This window comes from Protomyctophum bolini (genome assembly GCF_963924005.1).
Source record: "Protomyctophum bolini genome assembly, chromosome: 16".
Classification (NCBI taxonomy): Eukaryota; Metazoa; Chordata; class Actinopteri; order Myctophiformes; family Myctophidae; genus Protomyctophum; species Protomyctophum bolini.
In genome coordinates, this window is record NC_137877.1 from 13,095,867 (window position 1) to 13,122,201 (window position 26,335).

Consider the following 26,335-nt stretch of genomic DNA (forward strand, 5'->3'; position numbering starts at 1 on the left):
TCACGAGTGAAATATAAAGCTGAAGTGAAGCCTCCTCCCCACTTCCGTTTACTCTTTACAGTCGCGCAAATGTATCCTAATATAAATAGAAAACCTCTAAGCATAATGGTTGATGTCAGTAAGTAAAACTCTCTGGTTCTACGTTGTCAGGAAAGATAAGTCTTAAAGCCATACAACCTTCCACGTAATATGAGACGTTTTATTTTATCGTCGTTTATCATGTACAGTCTGTAACCTAACCATGCAGTAACTCTTGACCTACACACTCTCGCAGAGTCCGATTTATCCGCCTGTCTACAGAAATCTAAATTAATCTAATATGCCCTGGAAGAGCAGAAAGAAAGGCTGCTAACAAACCTACACCCACTGCTTTGAAATTAAATCCTGGTCTCTAAACTGCCTCCCCCTGGCCAGCCGGGGCGCCTGATGGAGGGGAAAGGAACTGGTTGGAATAACGTGTTCCTTCCACGCGCTACGTCCAACCAGGGAAACTCCCCCCTGTCAGGTGTAAAGGAGCAACTTGGACACTCAGGCATGAAGGGAGCATGAGTTAAGTCCGTTGCTCTCCCCAGGTTGGCGGAGGGTGTGTAGAGCCCAGGATCACAGTAGATGATTGGCACAGGGGTGAAAAATGGGTTACAAAATCGTGGGATAAAAAATATATAAAGAAAAAGAAAAAAAGAAATTAAACCCTATCGCCGTCATAAAGTGAAAGGTTACCCTAAAGTCAGTTATTATTTTTTATGGAGGGACAGACTAGGCTGACAGGAAATGGGGAGAGAGATGGGGGAGTGACATGCAGTAAAGGCCCCGGGATCGGGAGTCGAACCCGCGGCACACTGCCAGACTGGATTACCAGCCAAGGTGCCTGGACCACTGAGCCATGGCCCAGGCCTAAAGTCAGTTATCCTTAAATCTCAAAAAATGTTTTCAGACAGTTTTAGGACATTCATCGACTAGCTTATCACCAGACGCATCAGTGCGTGGAGATCTCTGATTGCCTGGCTATGTGAGAATACTACTGAGCAATATAAAACAGTGGTTTTCAACCCTTCCCATTCATTCGGCATTTGAGCCACGGAACACGGTTTGATGAGATTTAGCCTCTCAGACCCAAAACGTAGAATATTTGGACAAGATTATGTTCACAATTCCATGCTGTGTTGATGTGGTACATTTGGAGAGATAGCAGGTAAACATTGACAAAAATGAAATTATTCTACATTCTCTAATTGTATAGACTTCTTGTAAATTAAGTGATGCATATATCAATAATTTAACTCTTGAGAGTGTAAAATAAAACCAAATGGACCCCGTTACACTATCAAGAGTTAAAGATCTATAATGGTCCATTTGGTTACCAACTCTCCAACTCGCCATCATTCAGCTGGGGACCACCTGGAACCTTCTCAAGGACCACTGGTGGTCACCGGACTACTGGTTGAGAACCACTGATATAGAGGGTATGCGTGTGACATCATCATCATACCCGGAAGTAATGCGGAAACACCTACTGTACATGGCTAAATGGCTTTACAACAAGTGACCACAGAAACAATAACTTTTGTCGTAACTAAACCTTTGTCTTTAATAAAAATGATACAGAAATAAGGACATGCCTGGTCTTCTCCATTCATTTATGCTGCAAGGTCAAAAGGGCTCCTATAGAACACTCAATAGGCCACACTTTGAACACCAGTTTTTAAATTGTCCTTATTTATTTATTTAAAAAACTTCTCTAAGGGCACAAAGAGTACATGCAGTGATTAAGCTGAGGAAGAACTCTAATCAAGGTGCCTTAGAGGCACATGCAAGGGCGAACGATCCATTCATGAATACATAATGACAGTCTGGTTAGAAATCAATACCACTGAGCAAACCTTCCATGACAAGATTGTTCCGCTTTTGTTACCATCTGGTGCCGGAGCAACACCTCAGCAAAAGTTAGCACCAATGGTGGCAAGCTCACACCAACCGACTCATTGGAGGCAATGTAGGGTTCAGTGTCTTGCCCAAGGACACTTCGACATGTGGACAAGAGGAGCTGGGATTCGAACCGTCGACCCAGGGATCATTGGACAACCTGCTCTACTTCCTGAGCCACAGCCGCCCTACGAATATAGCTCTGGTCCATACAGTGTAGCTCTAATGCCGTTGCATTTAGAGCTATGGTACTCTCGACTTCCTGTGCTCGTATGAAATGCAGACCAGCCTCTCGACTGTAGCGGGGGGAAAAAATTGAACGTTTTCGCTACTCACCAATACAAAGACGGCTTGTGTGATTACAAAGCCTACTTTCCGCAGTGGACGCACTCTGAGCCCCCCCACCACATGTACAAATGCACATTCTGGCAAGAAAATTATTTATTTCCACTGGAAGAGAAATACTTTGTTACTCCACTGTGCCCCCTACCTTAGAGCTGACCAGAGCTATACCTTGACTCTTTTTGTAGATGTCATACGTTTAAAGAACTGCAGAGTCAACTGTCCTCATTTATCCTTTTCCCCTTCATTTGAGATCAACGTGTGTGCTACGATGCAGAGAAGACCTATTGTAACTGGTGACAGCTGCTGAGGAGTTAAGTGATGTCGACGTGCCACTGTAGCGGCAGTGATGTGCCGCGGGGCATTTCATTAAAAGCTGAATCATGGGTGCCGCATGGTTTGAAATTGTGTCAGACCTGCGTCTCTGCGGGGCAACGCGGCACCGTGCCACTTTTACACCAAAACGGTTCGGTTTCACTGGAAGAAGAAAGAAACCAAAGAGCTGCAATAAATTGAATCGTTTTCCATTGTGTTGTCTTTCTGGGCAGGACATGTGTGACTCTTTTTGATACAGAGACAGTCATGGCGGCAAGACAAACCGTTCAGGAGAGGGGAAAAACAGTTTTATTTGTATCTAAAAATGAGTTAATAGTACAGGCAGACTCTTCACATACTAGAGCATGTGTGTGTGTGTGTGTGTGTGTGTGTGTGTGTGTGTGTGTGTGCGTCTACTCTACTGCATGTATTGGGCAACTGGCGGCCCGGGGGCCACATGCGGCCCCCACCATCAGGTTCAGGTTTATTTGTCATGTGTATAAATACAGTGTATAAATACAATGAAATTAATTTTGCTCTGAGCACTCTCAGTCTTAATACAATATAATACACCAGTGTACAGTATACAAGACAAAAACACAAGTATAGTGCAAAACAACACAAAAGGGAAGTGCATTGTAAAGTGACAGTGGCAGTGCATTACAGTGCAAGGTCAGCTGTTCAGCAGGGGGAACAAACTGTTACTGAGACGGGTGGTGCATGATTTGATGCTCTGGTAGCGTTTTTTGGAAGGGAGTAGTTGGAACAGGGTATGGGCGGGATGGTATGGTCTTTAATGCTGTTATGTGCAACTATAGTGGCCCTCCTGGAGTGAGTGTGGAACTATAGTGGCTCTCTTCATCATCAGAGTTTCCCACCCCTGGTCTACTACTGTACAGTATGTTTATTGTTTATGTAGCCTATACTGCAGACAATGAAAGTATTGATAACATGGCGCTTCAAAGCTCAATGTTGAACAGAGGAGAAATTGTCAATTGAATTGGACAGAGCTAAATTAAGTTAACAGATATAGGGTTTTACCTACGTATGTACGGTATATAAGCATCGATCCATACTGTACGTTGAGAGTGAATAGCCTATATTAAAAACAATGAGGGACGAGAATAGAAACACCCGGGGGATGGAGAGGGGAATAATGAAAGCCGCAGGCCTTTTAACATGAGATAAGTTGCACACAGAGAGAGAGAGAGAGAGAGAGAGAGAGAGAGAGAGAGAGAGAGAGAGAGAGAGAGAGAGAGAGAGAGAGAGATAGAGAGAGAGAGAATTGAAATAGGAAGAGCTGGATAAGAAAGGAAAAAAGGATGATGAGAGAGCGCCATTAAACCATCAAGTGTCTGTCTGTCTCTGTAACCAGGGCAACAATTAGAGTGGTGAGTCAGTGACTCCTGGTAGAAGGACTGATAAGGCTCCTCTCTCAGTTTAGGTCAGCTTCCGATTATAGCCTGGCCTAGCCAGCGTGCTTTCTGGTCTAGAGGGGCAGGCACGCGCCATGGAGCAACTGCTGGAGAATAATATTGGTTCACCGATCTGAGCTCCCACCCCTGCCCCCCTCTGCCCCTCCACTCCCTGGTAGAAATCAGCAGAGGAAAGCGACGCCCCCCTCTGCACTGTAGTTCACTCCCACTGCTACTCACCTGGACCATGAAATGTAACGAAAATAAAGCCTGGGTACCAAGGCTAGCTCCCGATTGATGGGTATGGAAGCATAAAGGACCTTGCAAACAGGGAGCGATAAAACGTGCCTATAGTTCATTTTCAATGAGACCGGAGGTCTCATCGGAGAAGTCGCAGTGCGACAAAGCAAGCGTATTTACGTGAGTGCGGTCCCGTGCATTTGTTGCGTGTGTGCTCGTTGCGTGCACACGTCCGCGACTCACCAGACCTGGATCCTGTTTAGCTTTTTATTTACACTTGTGTTGTTGCGCCCCTCTTCAACAGACCTGGAGGAGACCTGTTTTTTTTTTTTAATGATTTTTCTTTACAACATAGTAATTTCAAAGCAATTATTGACATATATTTCCCCCCCCCCCCCCCCCCCACATCCCCATGGCAGCACAAATACAAAACAAAATCAGGAAATGTCCATAAATACAGAACAAATTAAAAATAATGAGGAGACCTGTGTTGATCCAGTCAACAACGCCTGCGTTCCTCGCTTCATGTTTGCAAGGCCCTTAAAGCTGCCAAAATTTCAAATTAAATGGCAAATACGAAAAGTAAATTGAAATAAGAGAAATGCTTTTTCATTTTCAGGTCAAATAAAATAAATAAATAAAAAATGCAATAGCATTTACTTTTAATCTACAGATGTGCTCATTCTATGACACAATTAAAAATATAAATATTATATAACATTAAAATGAGCACGCCTGGAGATGAAATGTAAAGGCTATTGCATTATATATTCACTTAAATGCGTTCATTATCTTAAGGTTGAAAAGCATTTCTCTTATTTCATTTCAATTTTCAAAATTGCATTTTAATATTGTCCACTCACTTCACACTGGTGTGATTTCTGTACAATTTTGAGGCACTTTTACAGTACTTCACTGCAGTGTTTCCAATTCCCAGTACTTTTACTTCTACTCCACTACTATCTCAGAGGCAAATATTGTACTTTTACTCCACTACATTTATTTGAAGACTTTAGTTACTAGTTACTTTGATTATTATTACAAAACATACTAGATTAGAGCTATGGTATATTAGAGCTAGATATTAGACACTACAGCCCTATATACGTACATTATGGCCATTTCAAAATAGCCGATCTACAAGCTCACAATGCGTCGCAAAATATGTTATACATTTGAAAACTTGAAATGGGACATTCTGCATAGTGAGTACTTGACTTTTGGTAAATGTTGATGCCAATACTTTTGTACTTGAATAACATATATAAATTATATATGTACTCAAGTAGAATTCCGGAGTATTACTTGTAACCGAGTAGTTCTAAATTGCACTATTGATACTTTTTCTACCACTGTATGCAACCTGCCTTTTCCTCCCAAATACTTTCACCAGTGAGTGACGTCAGTGGGTTAGGGAGCGCTTGCTGCGTTCGTTTGGACCGCACGCAAGTAGCGGGGGACGAGGATTTACCTCTCTGTGCCTATCAGGTTGCAATGAAGTCGGCAACCTATGAATTTAGGCCGATTTAGGCCATAATTATTTGCGGAGATAATTCTATGATCACAGATTGGATATCACAACAATCCTGTTTGGTTTTGAATCATCCGAGATCTATATCTAATCCACTCGGATAGCCAGACTGAGTGTAACACTCTCAGGGTTAGAGTAGGATTTTCCAGCGACCATGCAGTGTAGATCGGTGTCCCAGGCCAGAGATAAATATTTTTAATCAAAGCGGCCAGCCGTGATCTAATGGGGGTCCTTGACATTTAAAAGGTTGAGAATCACTGTAGATAATGTATTGTTCCCCTGCAGCTGATGCAGGTTTTGAATGCTTCCTGTGTCTCTCCGACACCGTCTCCCTCTCGGCTTTCTTTGTATTGTATCGGATGATGAATTGCGATATTAAATGATTATACTGTAGCTCCGTTTTACGGGAACTGTGTCACGGACGGTGTCACAGGGGGTGTATTACTTTCCTTCGGGGGAAAGGCCAATTTAGAGCTCTAATTATGAGAAATTGTTGTGCAAGAAAGGGTGACTGTTTCATAGATATGTACCCTAAGGGGCATGAGTGCACGTTGACAAAGTGCACATGTTGCACGTGTGTGCATGGTGACTAGAGCAGTGTTGATTTTGACCACAAATTTTGATTTCGTTTTAGTCATATAGGGCAGTGGTTCTCAAAGTGGGGTCCGGGGACCCCTAGGGGTCCTTGAGAGAGTTCCAGGGGGCCCCCAGTTAAATGATAGCCAGGAACCAAATGGACAATTATGGGTCTGTAACATTATAACATTAACAATTAACATTGATTTTACAATATAAAGTGGGGTCCCAGAGATATAAATGTCAAACTGTTTTAGATGCCACGCCCGATATAACAAGATTAATCTACCTTTGTCCAGGTCGCCATGCCGGAGAGAACGAAATTTGATTAATTGGCGTTTATCCAGCACAAAAAATGTGCATGCGTCCACGTAAAAACGCCCAAAATCTCTGTGTGCATGCGGTCCTTCACTGCTAGGTCGTTGGCATATATTTTCTAATGGGGGTCTGCAGGCAAAAGAGTGTGACATGAACAAGTTTGAGAACCACTGATATAGGGCCATATTGTCATCAGTGCTTTGCCCCTTATAAACTTTTTTTCTTTTTTACTATTTAGAAAAATATTTTAAAATTGTTCAACTACTACTAGCCGATTTGCATGCTGAAAATAGCAGATCTACAAGCTCACAACACGTTCTACTGAGCCAATCAGCCAACACAGGGAAGCTGGGAGAACACTAATTAAAAACGACTCCATCTTAGCCCGTAGCACTTGCCGTAGCAATTGCCCCAAAGGCTCAATTTATGTGACTTAGATAACATTCTCACTCTATAGTGTATACACATAGTTTCATTATATTATTAGACATATTCCACTGTTAGGTTCTTAGCCTACATATGAACAGTGAAAAACGGTAGCCGACAATTTTTAAGATGTTTTTTGTGGCTTTCGCCTTTTTTTTTTTTTTTTTTTTATAGAGGGATAGGTATACAGTATAGGCTGACAGGAAATGGGAAGAGAGATGGGGGGGTGACACGCAGTTAAGGCCGTCGGGATCGGGAGTCGAACCCGTGGCACACTGCCAGACTGGATTACCAGCAAAGGTGCCCAGCCCCAGACGACGAATATTTTGCATCGACGACGGAATCAACACTGGTGGTCGGTCGGTGGTGACTAGAGTGCACTCATGCTTGTTGCTGCCTGTGACACTGGCTTTAAAGACCCATGGCTGTGTTCAGCCACTGTGAGTCATCCCCTATTAGCACAGTGTGGTCACCTCATAATGAGCTTTTTTACGAGGCTGTGATCAGTAAACAAGTCTATAAATACCACTGACCGTGTCCCTGCTATACTGTTTTTCAACTGTCTGCCACCAACACATGCCTTTTAAAAAGAAGAGAGAGACAGAGAGAGAGAGAGAGAGAGAGAGAGAGAGAGAGAGAGAGAGGAAAACCCCAATGAACTGTTATAATGTGTCATAGCCTACATACAGCCTAGCTGTTATTTGTGTTTTGCATTTTGAAGCATTTTGAGAGGTTAAGCAATGTATTCTTCAAGCAAGTTTATTTTATTCCATTTTTTTAAACAATATTTTCATTAGAATCATAGCTGGCCTGGACTGGTAGCCTATATTTATTAGCAGACTTACTGAAATGCACAGATATATGAGCCACAAGACAGTGGGATTTCTGGGTCATGCCAGGAGGGACAAAGTTAACACTGCACTTTTGTGAGGGACGGGGGTGTTATGTTCATCAGGGGTGTTAAAATGTCGTTTATTTTTTACCATGAATCTGTTTTGACCCATCTAGCTTAAAGTTGCGCTCGGAGGAACCCTTTCCATTCATTAGGCCACCAAGTGGTGTCTAATAACGGGCATAACAACTTGTCAGTGCATTTTAACTGCATGTGGCCGCAGACAGGAACAATAACATGAGGGGAGTGAAGCGTATATACGTTTTATTCTCATGTTGTGAGCTGCAGCTATTTTCAGCTATATTCAACCAATTCATAACTAAAAAAAAAACATTGCATGGATGCACCTATAGGACGTATCCTCAGTGATGTATCCCAAGGTCATCAGGGCTTTGGGTCTGGCAACATCATACCCCTCACTCAGGTGACCCAGCCGGGGTGATCAAGTCCCGACTTACGTCCCAGTAGCTACCCTCGATCAGTCACATTAGGGAAAGATCGGGGGCCGGGGTCATTTTCAAATGATCGGAATCGGATCGGGAGCAAAAAAAACGTGATCGAGACATCCGTAATTGAAACCATTCAAGTGAAGCTCTTTACAGCAAGAAGACAACTTTCATTCACTTCCTGTTAGTGGTAATACAATTTACTTAAGAACTGTATTTAAGTAAAACTATTGAGGTACTATTGAGTGTACCCCGTTTTCGATTTATTTTATTTTATCTCTGCTGGAGTCTATAGTCGTATAGAGCTGGGCTACGGTAGTTCTCCCCTCTGGAAAACTATTTTCCGAGATTGTTCTCCCTCAGGTGAGGGTCGATGGCTAGCCCTGATACATGACTGCCATGATGATTATCATGACAGTCATGACGTAACTGCACCCTGTTTTTTGCGATCGCTACATTTACACGAAATCCGTATATATAAACATTCGGATTACAAATATAAAGTACTCACTTTTTATCCCACGGGTGTTAGTTAGTTGCTGCTCCAGCGATTAGAATTGCTGCATCCCGCGTTGTTTAATAAAAAGCATTTTTATCCGAGCGCCCCGGCTACTTTTTTCAAACGGGGTTCGTTTGGGAAATCCACAGTTGCACACCGGGAGCGCACTCGCCTATTAGTCTGTATTGGCAGGGCGGTCAGCGTACCTATATCGAACACACCGAGTGCCACCCTCCTCCCGACCGATAGGGGCGCGTAGTTGAAAGCCAATGGCAAAATAACAGCTCGGATAAAAATGTTTATTATTAAACAACGCGGGATGCAGCAATTCTAATCACTGGAGCAGCAACTAACTAACACCCGTGGGATAAAAAGTGAGTACTTTATATTTGTAATCCGAATGTTTATATATACGGATTTTGTGTAAATGTAGCGATCGCAAAAAACAGGGTGCAGTTACGTCATGACTCTCGTATGAATACGAGAGTCATGAATCATGGCTAGTCGATGGCGTGCCATATCCGGTTCAGTATCTTTTGGTATCATACAATGCCATGATGCAATGCAATCATACAACGCCATCATACAATGCCATCATGCAATGCCATCATACAACGTCATCATACAGCGATAATGTAATGATATTAGTCACTTCCTCATGTAGGCCTTCCCACATGCAGCCACACTTTCTGATGTGCGTGATAAAGCCATCACACACTTACTTATAGCACTCGGTAAAAGAAACTGGCCAACCCTGAACCATCACTTTACAAACACGCCATCTGAACTGAGTTACGGAAAAAGTTTATGCTTTAGTAGTAGGAGTTTTGTCCACTCAGCCATTGCAGCATTATTATAAAATAAAAATGCTGCAGCAATAGTTTATAATGCCTCGCTGTTCTGTTGTTTGTGTACTCTGGGGATTCTAGGTGCATTATTACTATGTCTTTATGTTGTGTTGTATATATTGTTGTTATGAGTTTGTTGTTGAACAGACTGTGAAACTGTATATGCTGCTCTGGGACAAGAAAAACGGATGACACGGTATACAAGCAGCGAATTGCTAGCCCCGAAACCTGAAACACAGTACAACCCAAGGGGGCAGAGCTCAACCGTATTGAAAATGTCACCTTGGTTTGAAAATGTAATCTGGTCTGATTATCCCGAGGTCTGTGCACGTTGAGTAGACAACAGAGGAAATGCCCAAAGCCCGAGGGAAGGGTTAGTTGGGATCAAGTCTCTCTCTCTCTCTCCTCTCTCTCTCTCTCTCTCCCCCCCTCTCCCTCTCCCCTCTCCCTCTCCCTGATTTGTGGCATTTCTTTGTAAAATAGTCACCTCCCACTATCTTCGGAAACCGATTTGATACTCTTCTAAAATAAACTTTGACTTGGATTCACCTTCAGATTGGACTGTATATTATTCATTTAGAACAGTCACAAAGAGAGAAATTGGGCCTCTTCCTTACATACTTCGGGTGTTACCTCATGGTTCCCATCCAACTACTCTATACCGGCCACTCTACCCCTGATGTCTTGGTACAGTGGGCAGACGGTTAGGAAATGTAGCTCAGTAAGTTTCCACTTAATTCCGTGTGCAGTGCAATGGGTGCATAGTATTGTCTTCTCTGGGGAGATGACAGCCTTTCTCTCTCTCCCCCACCCCTCCTCCTCCAGGCTACGGCTGGCCGTTGCCCCCTGAGCTGTGTCCCATCTGGATCTACCTGGACGTGCTGTTCTCCACGGCGTCCATCATGCACCTATGCGCCATCTCACTGGACCGCTACGTGGCCATCAGGAGCCCGCTGCACCACAGCCGCTTCAACTCGCACACCAAGGCACGAGTCAAGATCATGGCCGTCTGGACCATATCCGTGGGTGAGGGCACAAGCACACACACCTCTGTGTGTGTGTGTGTGTGTGTGTGTGTGTGTGTGTGTGTGTGTGTGTGTGTGTGTGTGGCCATGTGTCGGCGTTGAGTTCGTCAACTAACACTGTGATGAAAAATGTTCGACTAGTGGAGAAGAGAACTAAAAGACAAGTCATTTTCTTCATGGTTTGTGTTCTGGTGTTCTCTGAAAATAGCAGATCTAAAACTGCACAACGTGCCATGCTGCGATGCGTTGTGAGCTTGTAGATCGGCTATTTTCAGCATGCGACGCCATCAAGACCCACGAAAATATATTTCTTTCTGACTAAATTTAGTATAATCTTGATATTCAGTCGACTAAAACTAGACCAAAACTAATTGCAACATAAACATGTGCACAGGGCATATAATGACAAACAATATAAATATACAAATAAATTACTGTCAGTGATCTAAAGAAACAGATAAATCAACAAATACTTAAATAAATAAAATTAAGTAAAGTCCATAGAACATTATGTGTGCGTGTGTGTGTGTGTGTGTGTGTGTGTGTGTGTGTGTGTGTGTGTGTGTGTGTATACAGTATGTCACTACTCACTAGTGTGTGCACATACACGTGTGCGCACGAGCGTGTACACTACAGTACCATGAGTGCACAGCTTGTATGTTGTATATGCAAATCGCATTCCACTCAGAGAAGACAATTGCGGCCCAATAACCAGCAATAATAATAAAGAAGAGAGAGAGAGAGAAAGAGAGAGAGAGAGAGAGAGACCTAGCTATTCATGTCGGCTATCATAAGCTGCAGTTTGTTTAAGAATCAAGTGACATTTGTGACTTCAAATTATTCTCATGTAGGCGAGGGAACAATCAGCCTCTCATAGTAGCTGATTGTTCTCCAAGACATCCTGGCACGGAGACCCAAAAAGCAATCTGTCACTGCCACTTCTGTTTCCGCTAAAAGTACAATACCTGCGTCTGCGTGTTCATTGCAAATGTTAAATCATGTAGAACAATTATAATTATGACTTCTGTTGGCAACATGAACCATACTAGTTAGTTGGACAAAATGCATTGTTGGTTTTGCACTTTTTTATGTTAGCTATGTGTTGACATAAAAAGCTCACAACACATCGACGTGTTGTAGATCGGCTATTTTCAATAGTTTGGGTCCCAGGGAGACATCAAACACTTCTCAACCTTTTTCATGTTAAGCATTGCAGAAAAAGGAACTGTAAAAATACAGTAGGCATATACAGGTTTTGGGTTTAATTTGAATTGCTGTCAGTAAGTTACTGTAATTACCTGCCGATTGCAAAGCAAACAGCATGTCTATGAATAGGTCTGAAACTTGCAACACCGCAAATTGCGAGAGAACGACACCTAGTCGACATTTTGGGTTGCCTAGTCCGCAGATTTCCCGCCACGCTTCACTTGTTCATCACCTCACAGTTGCTTGGCTGGTTTTGAAGAACTCACAACATAACCGCTCTGTCATACTAGTCATGTGGAAATTGACGCCAGCAACCAGGCATAGAAGTTGAAAATAAACCACACGCAGCAATGACACCGGCATGACGATACGCATCGTACAGTACCGCGGGGACCCCCCTTATCCACGGACCCCCACGCAGTATCCCGCAGATTACAAATGTCACATTTTTCAATATGCACATGAAGCATTATGTAGGAACATAGGCAAAATAATCACAAATATGAAAAAGCTACTACTGTGGAAGGGTTATCATGTATTAACACATAGACTGCTACAGGTTCTAGCGGACCCTGGCTTACTGGTGCTGAAGGCTTAACATGGGCTTTTTGAACTTTTTGGGGGGCCCACAGCGAGGGGCCTCTTATAGCGAGAATCACAATCGCATAAATAAAAAGAAAGCCCAACTTGTCCACTTCAATTTAAAAAAAAAATTATGATTCTACCATCTTCCATTCTGGAGATATTGACCTTTTTCTAACACCTGCTTTTGCCTGCACGCTGCTTGTGAAAAAAAACAACAGAGATATGGAGGCCTGAAGTTGACAGACATTTCAGTTCAGTTTTTTTAGTTAAAAAGACCGATATAAAATTGAGCACAAATAATATCCTATACAAACCATATACCGAATGAAAGCCCTGAATGTCTACTTTTAGGAGGAAAACAGTACACATTGTACACATATACAGTTTGTCACTAATTGGCTATTGAATGCAGCTTGCGCCCACCAGAGAACTTTAGAGAAGGCATGGACCCGAAGAACTATTATTCACAAAATAAGGCCTATAGCGACATGTACATACTATATACCGTATGAAACAGTAGACTCTCTGCTTTCATAAGAAAAATACCACCCAGAAAAATCACACCCCTGTGAAGTGAGCAGTGCAATTGCACTGCTCACTTCACAGGGGTGTGATTTTTATTATTATTACAGTATTAGTATTTTTCTTATGAAAGCAGAGAGTCGACTGTTTCATACGGTATATAGTATGTACATGTCGCTATAGGCCTTATTTTGTGAATAATAGTTATTCAGGCCCATGCCATCTCTAAAGTTCTCTGAAAAAGATAATTTTAGAGAGCATGGACCTAACAACTAAATATTCACAAAATAAGGCCTATAGCGACATGTACATACTATATACCGTATGAAACAGAATACTCTCTGCTTTCATAAGAAAAATACTAATACTGTAATAATAATAGAAATCACACCCCAGTGAAGTGAGCAGTGCAATGTTGCACTGCTCACTTCACAACATTGCACTGCTCACTTCACAGGGGTGTGATTTTTATTATTACGAGTAAGACGCGCGAACGCGGAAGGCGAACGCAGATCGTAAATTGCAATAACAATTAGAATAAATTACAGACATGATCTGCAGGGTGTCATAGTTAGTGCTTGGACCACGCCAGCTCCATATATGGTCACAAAAGACGCCATCACACTCATGTCACCATGACTCAGCCATAACCATATAAGGAGTCCCCAAAGCAGGACCACGCCATCACACTCATGTCACCATGACTCACAAATCACTCAGCTCCATATATGGGCACAAAAGGGCCAGGTCCACATATACAGTAAGCGGGACAGACAGACACACACACACACACACACACACACACACAGACAGACAGACAGACAGACAGACAGACAGACGTGATCTGCTAGGTCTCATAGTAAGTGCTCATTGCATTCGCAATTACAGTATTAGTTTTTTTCTTATGAAAGCAGAGAGTCTTGATGCACATTATCTGATCATAAAACGGACTTGGAAACTTTCTTCAATCGTAGCCCCATATGTGCCCTCTCCCTACGCTCATTGAACTCATTCTGTGATTCGAGCTACAAACAATCGCAGTAACGGGGGGGGGGGGGGGCAACTAGGCTTTGAGGAAATGATCTTGCATAATCAACATTATTGTCGATTGTCGTGTGCCGCTCCAAACATGTCCAGACATACCACTAACCTCATCGATCCAGTCTCGCGTATCTATAAGGTGAGACGCGAGACTGGATCGGATTGTGTCTGGACATGTTTGGGAAAAAAAACAAGAAAAACAACGAGATGGAAGCAGAAGCAGCACGTCAACGTATTTGGAAGAAAAAAAACGAGAAAGCACCACCTGTCGTTGCAAGACAAACACCCGTATGTTGCTGATAGACAGATAATAATCGATCCGATTTTGTCCTGCCGTTCATTTTATCACATTAGGTGCAGGGCAGGCTGCTCGACGGTGAGTTTATAATAGCCTGTTGTAACGAGAAAGGGGGGTGGATGGATGGATGCCTTATGATGGATGCGAGCAAAGCAACAGCAGCAGCAGTACGGCTTGCGATCAGCGACCAACGTATCATGGCGGGCCCTCGATAATGATGTGCAATCTGTCCATGACTAACTCCACATGTGTCTGGCAAACGTTACGTTATGATTATGAAATCAAATGCCGATCGTTGCAGGTTTATATACGGGCAGAGAGCAAATCGCGTTGTATCTTGTTCCGAGAATGAGAGTGAGTGCAAGCCTTGCAGTTGAAAGCAGTGGGGACTCGGGAGTGGGGGGGGAACTGCCAATGCGATCCAAGAGGAAGAGACCCCCCCCCCCACCATTCTCCCTCGGGAGAAACCATGTAGAAACAGGAGGGGAGGGGGAATCGAGTGTATTCACACAAACAAGAGCATTGTCCCATCCATTTTAGATCCCCTGACATCTGCGTTGGTCTATGCCGGACGGCCGTCTCCAATACGTCGTACGTCCTCGCATAGACCAACCAATAGGCGGTGCCAGACGCTTCTCAGACCAACACCTCTTTTCAGCAGGGGGGGGTTTTAACTCTTTTTAGAGCCGATCGGTGTTACATTATGAGTTGTCCGGGCGCAAATATAGTTGAACCATAGTAATCAATAAAAAAACGTTTTTTGGACCATAAAACGTATAAAAACGTTATGCGCTTCTTGCGCTTGGCTATAATAAAACGTTTAAAAACGCTTTGCGCATTCGATGAGTTAATGTACCTGTATTGATCCTATAAACAATTTAATATACAGTAGGTCTAGTTTTCACTCAGAACACAATAGTTTCACCTTAGAGAACTTTGGTTCCTACCTAAACTACTGCGCTGAAACTGACTGAAGCGGACCCCCGCAGATAACAATCAGCAGGTAATTAATTAATTAATTCAATTCTTGTTTTTTTATATTTTACAGTAGCATTTTTTATGAAGTATTTAATCAAACAATCAATACATGAAGGAACAAATAATATACATGTTGGGTTAATTGGGTCCAAACATAACCCAGTACCATAATTAACTAGGGGTCCCCTATATTTAGATAGACTTTCCTGTTATGGGGTGATTTCTACGTGCACTCTGATCTTGCACTTTGAAAGCCACTCTGTACTGAATTACATATGAATATTGTGCACAATACGAGCATGCACGTGACAATTTCACAGGGCCGTGTCTCTCATTGAAAATAAATCATGGCCCGGACGGTAGCTCAACCGTCTGGGCACCTAGCCGCGGGTTCGAATCCCGATCCCGACGGCCTTTCCTGCGTGTTATAAATAAAAACGAATCTATGATGACTAAAACTAAGACTAAATATACTGACAATTGTCAACAAATAACTATACTAAAATGTTAGGAAGGGACTAGTGGACAAGAGATCCAGTTTTATGCTGAGTTGCATGGCTGCATGCTGAAAATAGCAGATATACAATATCACAACGCGTCGCGCTGCGCTGCGAGATTGTAGATCTGCTATTTTCAGCATGCAACCAAAGTGTAAAATATGTCATTACAACAACATCAAGGCCTGTCAAAACACATTTCAGGTGACTAAAATGTGACTAAAACTAAGAGAAAACTATTCAAGAGACAACGACTAAAACTAAAATAGAAATTTGCTGCAAAAAACAACACTACTGCTGACAGGGTACAATAATGGACTCTGTGCTGATAGAGTATAATAATGGCCTCTGTGCTGATAGAGTATAATAATGGCCTCTGTGCTGACAGAGTATATAATAATGGACTCTGTCACGCAGTCAGACTCCAGTCAGCAGGTAACACCTATCGTTCCTCTGGAGTGATTTGTTTTAGTGCAGTGGTTTTCAACCCATTCCATATCAAGGCCAATTTACCCCATTATGTATTCTGCATATTTCTAGCAGACCCTCAGAAATGTCCATTATTTCCATGCTGTATCGATTGGTTGGTACCATAGGAGTGATAACAGGCAAACATTGATCAAAATAACAATTATTCTACATTCTCTAATTGTGTAGACTTATTGTAAATTAAGTAATGCAGATGTTTAACAATAATTTTACTGTTGAGAGTGTAAAATTAGACGAAATGAACCGGTATAAGGGTCCATTAGGTTACCAACTCTCCATCATTTAGCTGCGGACCACCTGGAACCCCCTCAAGGACCACTGGTGGTCCCCAGACCACTGGTTGAGAACCACTGTTTTAGTGTTAATCGTGCGTAAGAGAGCAAAAAACAAAGATTGGCAGGAGGAGAGACTTTCTTCCCCTTGTTTTAAATATGCTGTGTTACTTCTAATACTCATACACGAAACGAACACGGACACGAAACTATGTATACATTTTTCCCCACACTTTATGTGGTAGTGCCACAACAAAAAATGAAACAATACAACAATGACATTAAGGCAGACAAAAGCATAATGTAACTATTGTTTATTAGTCTATCCTCTCATTCGTCTGTGTGTGAAACTGAGCTTGGGTCACCTGCCGGTGCGGAGATATTCTGTGTGCTTTGTCTGGCTTGATTGGTGAAATGTTGTCGTAACAAGAATGGAGAGAGAGAGAGAGAGAGAGAGAGAGAGAGAGAGAGAGAGCAGACAAAAGCCCCACGTCTGGACTGAATCAAATGGTAAAAAATAGCAATAAATACAGCAAGTTGACCCTGATGAAGGCCCATGTAGGCCCGAAACGCGTTGGTCGTGTTTTTAACCCTTTTAATGAAATAAAGGATTTTTTTCTACTTGAACTGGACAGAGCTGCATGCCTTGGACCCTCTTCGCCACCTTTTTACCTCCTTCCACAGTGACATTGACTCAAGGTATAGAACTTTTTAAGAAATCTTGTGCTTTGATAAATACAGCAAATTGGAAAGCTATTTGGCCCTAACAGAGAATACGCAGAATACCAGAGGCTGGACACTGTGACTGATCCAAAACTATGAAAATCCTTCACTACTATCCTTGTGGTGGACATTTTTGTCAAAATATATTTTTTTTTTGTTTTGCCACGGACATACAAAAGGAGTGGACAATAATATTAAAAGAAACAGAGACAAAGAGAGCTAGCCCTGAATGACCATAGCTCTCTGAGAGTGTACAAATGGAACCAAATGGACCTGTGAGTCCCATTTGGTTCCATTTTTACACTTAAGGGGGTCCTTGCAACAAAAAAAACGCTTGAGAACCACTAGTACTAGTTGGACTCCAAATATGCCATAGTGTCGTAGTAAATCAGTGTCATACATGTCCTGAAGAAAGCCTCGAGACTTGACATTCAGTAACTGGGTCTCATGCCAAGGACAAGACCAAATGACATCAGGGAACGACAGTTTTCTACCTCTGGTCTGCTTTGAGGCAGGATTCAAGAGTAGAAGAGAAGGCCTGGGCCGTGGCTCAGCGGTCCAGGCACCTTGGCTCGTAATCCAGTCTGGCAGCGTGCCGCGGGTTCGACTCCCGATCCCGACGGCCCTTACTGCATGTCACACCCCCATCTCTCTCCCAATTTCCTGTCAGCCTACTTTCTATCCCTCCATAAAGAAAATATAAAAAAATAAAGGCGAAAGCCACACAAAAAGAAAAACATAAAAAAAAAAAAGAGTAGAAGGGAAGATATAACCTCATTGTCAGCTCTGTGGCAGTGACCATCGGATGAGATCGGACGAAGAAACACAGGGAAGCTTATCGTATATTAGATTTGTCGATGGGTGGCTCTTCCAAGAGAGATTCTGCGCTCTCATTAGAAGGCGGGTGTAAGTGCCATCCAACCGTTTGTCTAATTTCTTTGAAAGTGTCCATGCCTCGGAGCCATAGAGTAGAATCGGCTCGACGGTCGTCCTACATATTTTTACTTTGAACATCTTTCTAAGCTGGGATGACCCATCTTATGCATGTCATTGCAGGCTAACCAGGCCATACCCTTCTTCTTTCTTGTCTTCTTGACTGTCAACTCTCTCCTTACTGACATACTGGCACGACGTTCTTACAACCACCTACATAAAGACCGTCAATCTTCTGCGTATTCCCTCACCATCTGCACCGCACTGAACTCAGTACATAGAACTACTGAACAGGGATTCCCGTAGTGGGGGTAGTAGGGATAATTATATCTATAATTGTACGTCATTATTTTTGTTTGTTTTTATTCCACCCTTGCTTTGGCAATGTAAACGTTAACGCCACACATCGATTTGATATGTGGCAGTGCGATCTGAGTGAGTAGACGTGCAAAAACCGTACATTTTGAACGATTTCTCTTTGGCTACTGACCATGTTTTTGAGTGGTGCAACCACTCCAAGGAACAGCAATGTCCGTGTTCACCTGACTATGTGACTATGAGCACCAGTATGACTATGAGTACCAGTAGGGGTGCTGTTGTGCCAGAAACAGAGAGAGAGATAGTGCTGCACTGTTACCTGCTAATGAGAGAGAGAGAGAGAGAGAGAGAGAGAGAGAATGAGAGAGAGGGTGGGAGAGAGAGAGAGAGAGAGAGGAGTTGCACCACTCAGTTCACACAGGTGTGATTTTTTCATGCTGGGCAGGTTGTGCATGTGGGCGCTCTGTAATGGGTCCGTCGCATCATGGAGAGGGAGACTGCGAACAGCCACAAAGCTGGGTTGAAAAAAGGCAGAGGTAAAGTCAGTGACGTATCACGGCCACAAAGCACAGGCGTAAACGGCACTTCTGCGTACACCGCATACAGTATACGTCACGGTCTATGACTTTGCCAAACCGAACAGCACACAAGGCTGTGTGTGCTCTTCTCAATTGTATACATAGATTATTCTCCTGTCAATGAGATTCAGAACGAGGGTCCTGATGTGGGGGGCGCCCGCTGCACTCGCGGTTCAGGCGCATAGTCGCATACCACACATACAGTGTCGCGGGTTTGAATCCCTACACAGACAAGCTTTGCTGCATGTCATTCCCAGTCTCTCTCTCCCCGTCTATCTCCACTATGTCCTATCAATAAAGGCACACCCTTTATTTCACACTTATGTAAATGTGTTATTTATTAGTAGGTTAATCAAGACTGGCTTTTCCAGAAAACTTCTTCACTCTGTTGGCTATATGCCATGTAAGACCCTAGTGTCAAAATACGGCCCAAGTCTTTTTTTACGATGTTTTTTTGTGGCTTTTGCCTTTATTTATTTTTTTATAGAGGGATAGGTATAGACCGATTCCGTAGCGGGTCTCATGGTCGCAGCCTACGTATTTCCTGTAGGCGGCCTCGACGTAGCTGTGGGGTTTAAACCCTCACCAGGCGCATCTCTTCCACTACAGTGAACGGCAGAGTGACTGATGTTAGTTTGCCTCAAACTTTACTCCTTTACTGCTTTTTTACTAACACTAACATTACAAAGATGCCCAGAACATCGAGATGAACCTGTGTAGTTTATGGCTGCTCCAACAGTAGTGGCAACATAAAAAATAAATAAATACGGAATGTCTAATATCCACCGCAGTGGCTGAGACCATTCAATCACGCAATCCATTAGGGCATTTCAATGGACTTACAATGAAACAAAAGAAATAGAAAATAAAAATTTAAACCGATCCCCTGATCCGTTTCAGAGATTCCAGTATAATCCCAGTTTAAAATAAAAAATAAATAAAAAAATGCTTCCGTATTTCCAGAAAATGCTAAGTATTCCTCAATCTGTATTTCCAAAAAAAATCAAGTATTCCTCAATATTCCAAAATAAAATAGCAAAACATTGCATACGTATATAAAAAAAAGAATCACACTCGTGTGAAGTGAGGGACGCCTGCTAATGTTTGTTTAAAGTGCTCTAAACAAAAAAAAGTACATGCCATATGACATAATTTGAAAAGCCTTACGTTGGAAGGGCTAGCACCCCTCAAAAACTAAATTCTCTCAACCAACTTCCATGTCAGGAGGCTCGAGAAAATTCCTTTGTCCATACCCACCATGAGAATATTCAAATGTTTCGATAATGCATATATATATATACCTTTCTATGACACATAATTCTACCTCAGTATTAAATTTGTCTTGGAATAAAAGGTAGGTTGTAAAGATGCTTGTGTTCAATCTCAAAATGGAAGATTGTCCTAATATCTCATGATTTCCTGGAACTTATATTCCCGTTCATTCTACATAATTATCTTCCTGGAGCTTTTATAACACTTACAACACTGCTCTCGTTTCACAGCTCCCTCGAAGAAATTAACCCTGTATAAGACTAAATTAATGGATTGTTACCTAAAACAACCCAACACAATTGTTTTTCCATAAACTACATTCTGTTATTAAATGTTGAACCTTTACGTTATTTACACATTTCTCCCCATCGTTTTAAATATGCTGTGTTACTTTTAATACCCATACCTGGACAGGAACTATAAATATTTTTCAGACTTTAAGTGGTAGCGCCACAACTTTAAATTAACAATACAACAATAACAAATGAAGGCAGACAAATGCATAGTGTATAACTAAGTGTTTAGTCTATCCTCTCATTCGTTTGTAACCTCGGGGTCACCTGCCGGTGCGGTGATATTCTGTGTGCTGCTGTGTCTGGCTTGACTAGTGAAATGTTGTCATGCGACAGATCCAAATGCAAATACCAGTCAACCTCTTTAGCTGGTGTCTCAGAGAATGAAACAATGAAAAATAACAAATATACTTATATTTAATAAAATAAAGTAGTAGGAGTAAACGTTAACTCTTTCCAAAAATGCATGCAAATATGTTCCTCTTCTTTCTAAACTGGACCCTGTTGACTTTGACCGGCAGACCTGGTTGACTTAGACTGGCAGAAAACAGATGCAGGGAAATGTCAACCGTCCACACCAGCTTGGCCCACATGCCATTATAGATGATTACCCTCTGTCAGTATCAAAGACCACATTAGAATAACACATAAAAACACAAAGGTCTCCACGTTTGCGTTCATTTCCATCTCTTCCGTTCCATTGCCTGCGTAAATGTTCCTCTCTTCTGTTCCACTGCCTGGAACTTGCTCTCTGCCGTGTTGCTGCTGGTAGTCATGGCGGACAGTTCCCACTTGATGTCGTGTGGGAGCCCCGACTGCTCGAGGTCGTACTGAATAACTGCTAGCTTACATAAGGTCTTAAAACTAGGACTTAAGTCTAAGATGTACAGGTCGTTGGGCCTGGCTCCTCTGACGAAGAGGACCATACAGTCTCCCACCATGCAACAGCACATCCTAGACGGCCATGAACTCTGCCCTTTGGGCTCAACCTTTTTCCAGGAGAAGGTTTCCGGATTTAATTTCCAAAAGTCATTGAATTCCTGGTCCGGACAAAAACTCGTATGGCCACCGAATATGTACAACTCTCCGTTGTAAGCAAAGGCGGAATGACCCTCACGTCCTTCTGGAAAAAATGGAGAAGATTGGGGCCTCAGCCAGTGGTTGGTCTCTGTGTCAAACACTGTCATGTTGTTGCAGTCTAACTCATGCCCATGTCCCCCAAATACAAACATCTTTTTCCCAATGATAGTGGCAGAGTGACATTCCGTAACAGGTGCCAGAGTGCCTCTGGTATTAATCAAAGTCCAGATCATTGCGGTGGTGTCCAACTTGTGAATGTCATTGGTGCATCTATCGTCCAAAGAACCTCCAAAGATATACATTACCTTCCCCAAGACACAGGCGGAGTGGCAGCACCTCGCCTCTGGGACAGTTCCAGAAACCCTGGGCTTGAACCACCTGTGGGAGTCGACATCAAATGCATAAAGCACATTTGTGTAGTTTGTGTATGTACTCCCGCCCCAGATGTAGATGATACCTCGTATCAACACGGCTGTGTGGTACCAGCGCATGGAGGGGACCTCGGGTGAATGTTCTCCTCCGGCTGCCACTGGAGGCAAATCCATCCAGCGCAGAGACACTGTGTTGAAGACGTGCACACCCATGTACATGTCGGTCTGCGTCGTACAGTACCCCCCAAACGAGTACACCTTGTGCCCGACAGACACAGGGGCATGGAAGTGGGTCTCTATTGGTCCTCCTTTCAGATGCACCGCCCAGCGCAACATGGATGCAGGAGGATTTCTCAAATATGTTGTTTTTCTAATGAACATGCGAATGCACGCAAAGCCTCTTATATTTGTACGGCAGCACAAACGTCACGAAGGGCTTGGCCAATTCACAAAGCTGGAGTGTTGGGCTGGCCAATCAACGAAGCCTGTTGATCTTCCCAATATGGCAAACTCCAGCCCAGGCAGCTCTGGAGCTATGTTGAGTAGAGGCTCCTGTTATCCAGCATGGGTGCTTACTGTCTAATGTGATAATTTGTCCAATGTTCTTTGTATGTTGTATGTTTGTATGTTGTGTCCGCTTGTATGTTGTGTTCGGGTGGAGACTACAAGTAGCGGATTCGAATGAAAATTAACCGATAATCACCGGTAGGTTACTTATCACTCGAATGCAATGGAGCCAGCAATAATGAATTGCATTTTCCAAGTGCTCAAAGCGCTTTACAATGGTTCGTTCATTCATATATTGGGAGGTGAAGCGGCGAACAGTGCAACACATGCACACACCAATGGTAGCAAGCTCACACCGACCAACTCACTGGAGGCAATGGGTTCAGTGTCTTGCCCAAGGACACTTCCACATGTGGAAAGGAGGAGCTGGGATTCGAAACGCCAGCACCGACCCAGGGATCATTGGACGACCTGCTCTACCTCCTGAGCCACAGCCGCCCAGCAGGCTCGCCTGAAGCCGACTGGCTCTGGAGTAGGAGACGCGGTCACGCGGAGACGTCCGACGTGGCCTAAATCTAACCATAACTTCAGTCTTATTGGCCACATAAGTCCCCTAAACACATATCAGTCTTACCCGGCCACATAAGTCCCCTAAACTCATATCAGTCTTACCCGGCCACGTAAGTCCCCTAAACTCATATCAGTCTTACCCGGCCACGTAAGTCCCCTAAACTCATATCAGTCTTACCCGGCCACGTAAGTCCCCTAAACTCATATCAGTCTTAAACGGCAACGCAAGTCAGTTTCACAATGTTTTCGCTTCGGCTGTAGTAATTTCACCGCGTCCTAATCGCAGCCAGTCGGCTCCAGGCGAGCCTGCTGGCTCGATTGCATTCGAGTGATAAGTAAACTACTGGTGATTATCGGGTGATAACTTTCGAAGTGGGCGGAACAAGTCTGACCTTCACCTGGGGGGGGGGGGGGGCATTATGATGTCATGTGGGTCAATACATCATCATCGAGTAGAGCAGTGGTCCGGGACCCGTTCCAGGGGGTCTCCAGCTAAATGATAGTTTGGAACCAAAGGGATGCTCATGGGTCTGTAACTCTGGGAGTGTACAAATGGATTTATCAAGTGATCCTTCACAGCCAATATTAGCATACATTTGGTCGGAGATTTTATAATGTCACAGCTGAAACCGACAGTCATTTAAATAACATGCCCTTATATTCTCTAAACGCCGCCATTTTACGGCATGAACAACCGGAATGCGTCTGCTAAATGCCTAAATTGACCAAACAATGTGCTAGATAGTCAATAAGAAAACGTTTCCCCTGCTCGCCTCACTCCCTTTCATCTCTGCACACGCACGCACAGCAGTGTTTGCCAAAGAAAAAAACTAATTTGGTCCTGCAGGCCTTATTGCCCTTTTAAATAACACCGCTGTTTCTTGTGTGAATTGTTTGTGTAATGGTGATTATAGTTACAGCTGGCTGTGCAACAAATTGCCCATCAGGGACAATAAAGTTTTCCTTGACCTTGATTTTGTCTTATTCTCCAAAATGTTATGAGCCAATAATGAATAGTAGCGTAAGTGAGGTTATTTCGGAAGGGGAAGATTGCACTGCTTATCTCAGCCCAGCCAGGCCTGGGGAGATTTAATACCATCATATAGCCTACTGTTCCAACAGAATCAATTTAGTGAAAAGGAAAATATGACAGGTTTTGATTGTTATTGGCCAGGGTTCGGACTGCAAATCCTCCCTTTGTATTCAGTGTGAACATATTTCAAGAAATTCTAAATAATGTAGTAATTTCACAATGAAATGTCCTGGTGTGCCTTTTCATTCTCCAACCTTCCCACAAATGCCTACATACTCGTTATGTTTCTGTTGCAAAATTGAAATCTGCAGAGGACCCTGTTTGCAATGTTGTACAAAATCCTTTCATTTGATTAATTTGATTCATGTTAACCTTTAGTTACATTGAGAATTACTCTTTTGGCCAAGTAAGCCCTGGTCAAAACGGTATAGCACAAGCATTAAAACACAAGACATTTTCACTGCACTATGAACTAGTTTTGTATTGTAATCATTGCCAATTATTTGAAATGCACATAAAAACAAATCAGAGCCGTCTGTACTGTACTCCTCCCTGGCCTGTGTGTGTGTGTGTGTGTGTGTGTGTGTGTTAGCCTGCGCAACAGTGACACTCTTCTTTCTCCCTCTCCTTTGTGTGTTCTCTTCCTCCCTCTCCCCTCCCTCCCTCCCTTTCCTCTCTGCAGGTATCTCCATGCCCATTCCAGTGCTGGGTCTGAGGGACCACTCCAAGGTCTTCAAAGATGGCAGTTGCCTGCTGACGGACGACAGCTTCGTGCTGGTCGGCTCCTTCGTGGCCTTCTTCATCCCCCTCATCATCATGGTGGTCACCTACTTCCTGACCATCCACGCCCTCCAGAACGAGGTCACCCAGTGCCTGGACCAGCTGGTCGCCAGGCCCAAGTGGAGCGCCACGCTGACCCTGGGCTTCATGCCCCAGGCCTCACTGTCCTCAGAGAAGCTCTTCCGACGCTCCCTCAGCCGCGGCGGCGAACTGCGGCGGAGCGTCTCGGGGCCGTCGCACGCCGGGCGCCGCACCATGCAGTCGATCAGCAACGAGCAGAAGGCGTCGAAGGTCCTCGGCATCGTTTTCTTCCTCTTCGTGGTCATGTGGTGCCCCTTCTTCATCACCAACGTGCTGGCGGTGGTGTGTGACCCCGCGGTGTGTGACCCCGTCGTGATGGGCGGCCTGCTGAACGTCTTCGTGTGGGTGGGCTACCTGTCGTCCGCCGTCAACCCGCTGGTGTACACGCTGTTCAACAAGACGTACCGGGCGGCCTTCTCACGCTATGTCCGCTGCCGGTACCAGCCGGAGAGGAAGCCCCTGCAGCTCATCCTGGTCAACACCATCCCTCCGCTGGCCTACAGTTCCAGCCAGCTGCCCCTGGGGGACATGAGGGACATGGGGGACGGGGGACGGAATGGGGTGCACCCTAGGAAGGACACGAAGGAGTACTCTGTACCCGGGTCGGGACAGGTGGACAAATCCCAGTGGGACAAGGACAAGAAGGAGAGCTGCGTGTGAAAAGTGCGATGGTTCGAGTTAAATGCACTTTTACTGTGGAATACAGTTAAAAAATAAAAGTGTCAGTGGTTTGAGTCTGGCTAATTGGCTGCAGCATACTTCTCGCGGAAACTAAGTTTGGCGAGGTCATAAGCCAAAACTGACGTAACTGTGGAACAAACGAACAAATGCACTGCCTTTGTTTCAGCAGCCCTTGTACCTCCATTTTGTTTTATTTCCTAGTATTATTTCAGATCCAGCTGGTAAACTCATCATTACAGCACTGTATACAGTGGACGGGATCTAACAGTCAGCACTCAAAGTGGAGTTGAAATATAAAATTATGTTCATCCACAGAGGACTTGTTTGGTATAGGCAAACTGGATAAAATATGACTTCCTTTGAAGCATGTTGCCATAACATAAATTATAAATATAAAGGCAGCCAGTAACCATAATGTTTAGGAGGAACTG

The 26,335-nt window shown here is 43.6% G+C and overlaps 2 protein-coding genes across 2 annotated transcripts in view; one reads left to right on the top strand and one right to left on the bottom strand.

The window, feature by feature from the left end:
• Positions 1-25,883, top strand: part of LOC308330432 (5-hydroxytryptamine receptor 2A-like) — a gene marked incomplete at its 3' end in the record, with an annotated part of 49,031 nt that extends 23,148 nt beyond the window's left edge. Inside the window, exons 3-4 of the mRNA XM_080785283.1 lie at positions 10,597-10,797; positions 25,045-25,883. Of these exons, the coding sequence (XP_080641409.1) occupies positions 10,597-10,797; positions 25,045-25,883 (1,040 nt within the window). The remainder of the gene's footprint in view (positions 1-10,596; positions 10,798-25,044) is intronic.
• On the bottom strand, positions 21,479-22,588 carry LOC308330339 (kelch domain-containing protein 3-like; the record flags this gene model as incomplete). Its single annotated transcript, XM_080785188.1, has 1 exon — positions 21,479-22,588. The coding sequence occupies one exon, from the start codon at positions 22,586-22,588 to the stop codon at positions 21,479-21,481; it is 1,110 nt and encodes a 369-aa protein (XP_080641314.1).
• Positions 25,884-26,335: the final 452 nt, after the last annotated feature.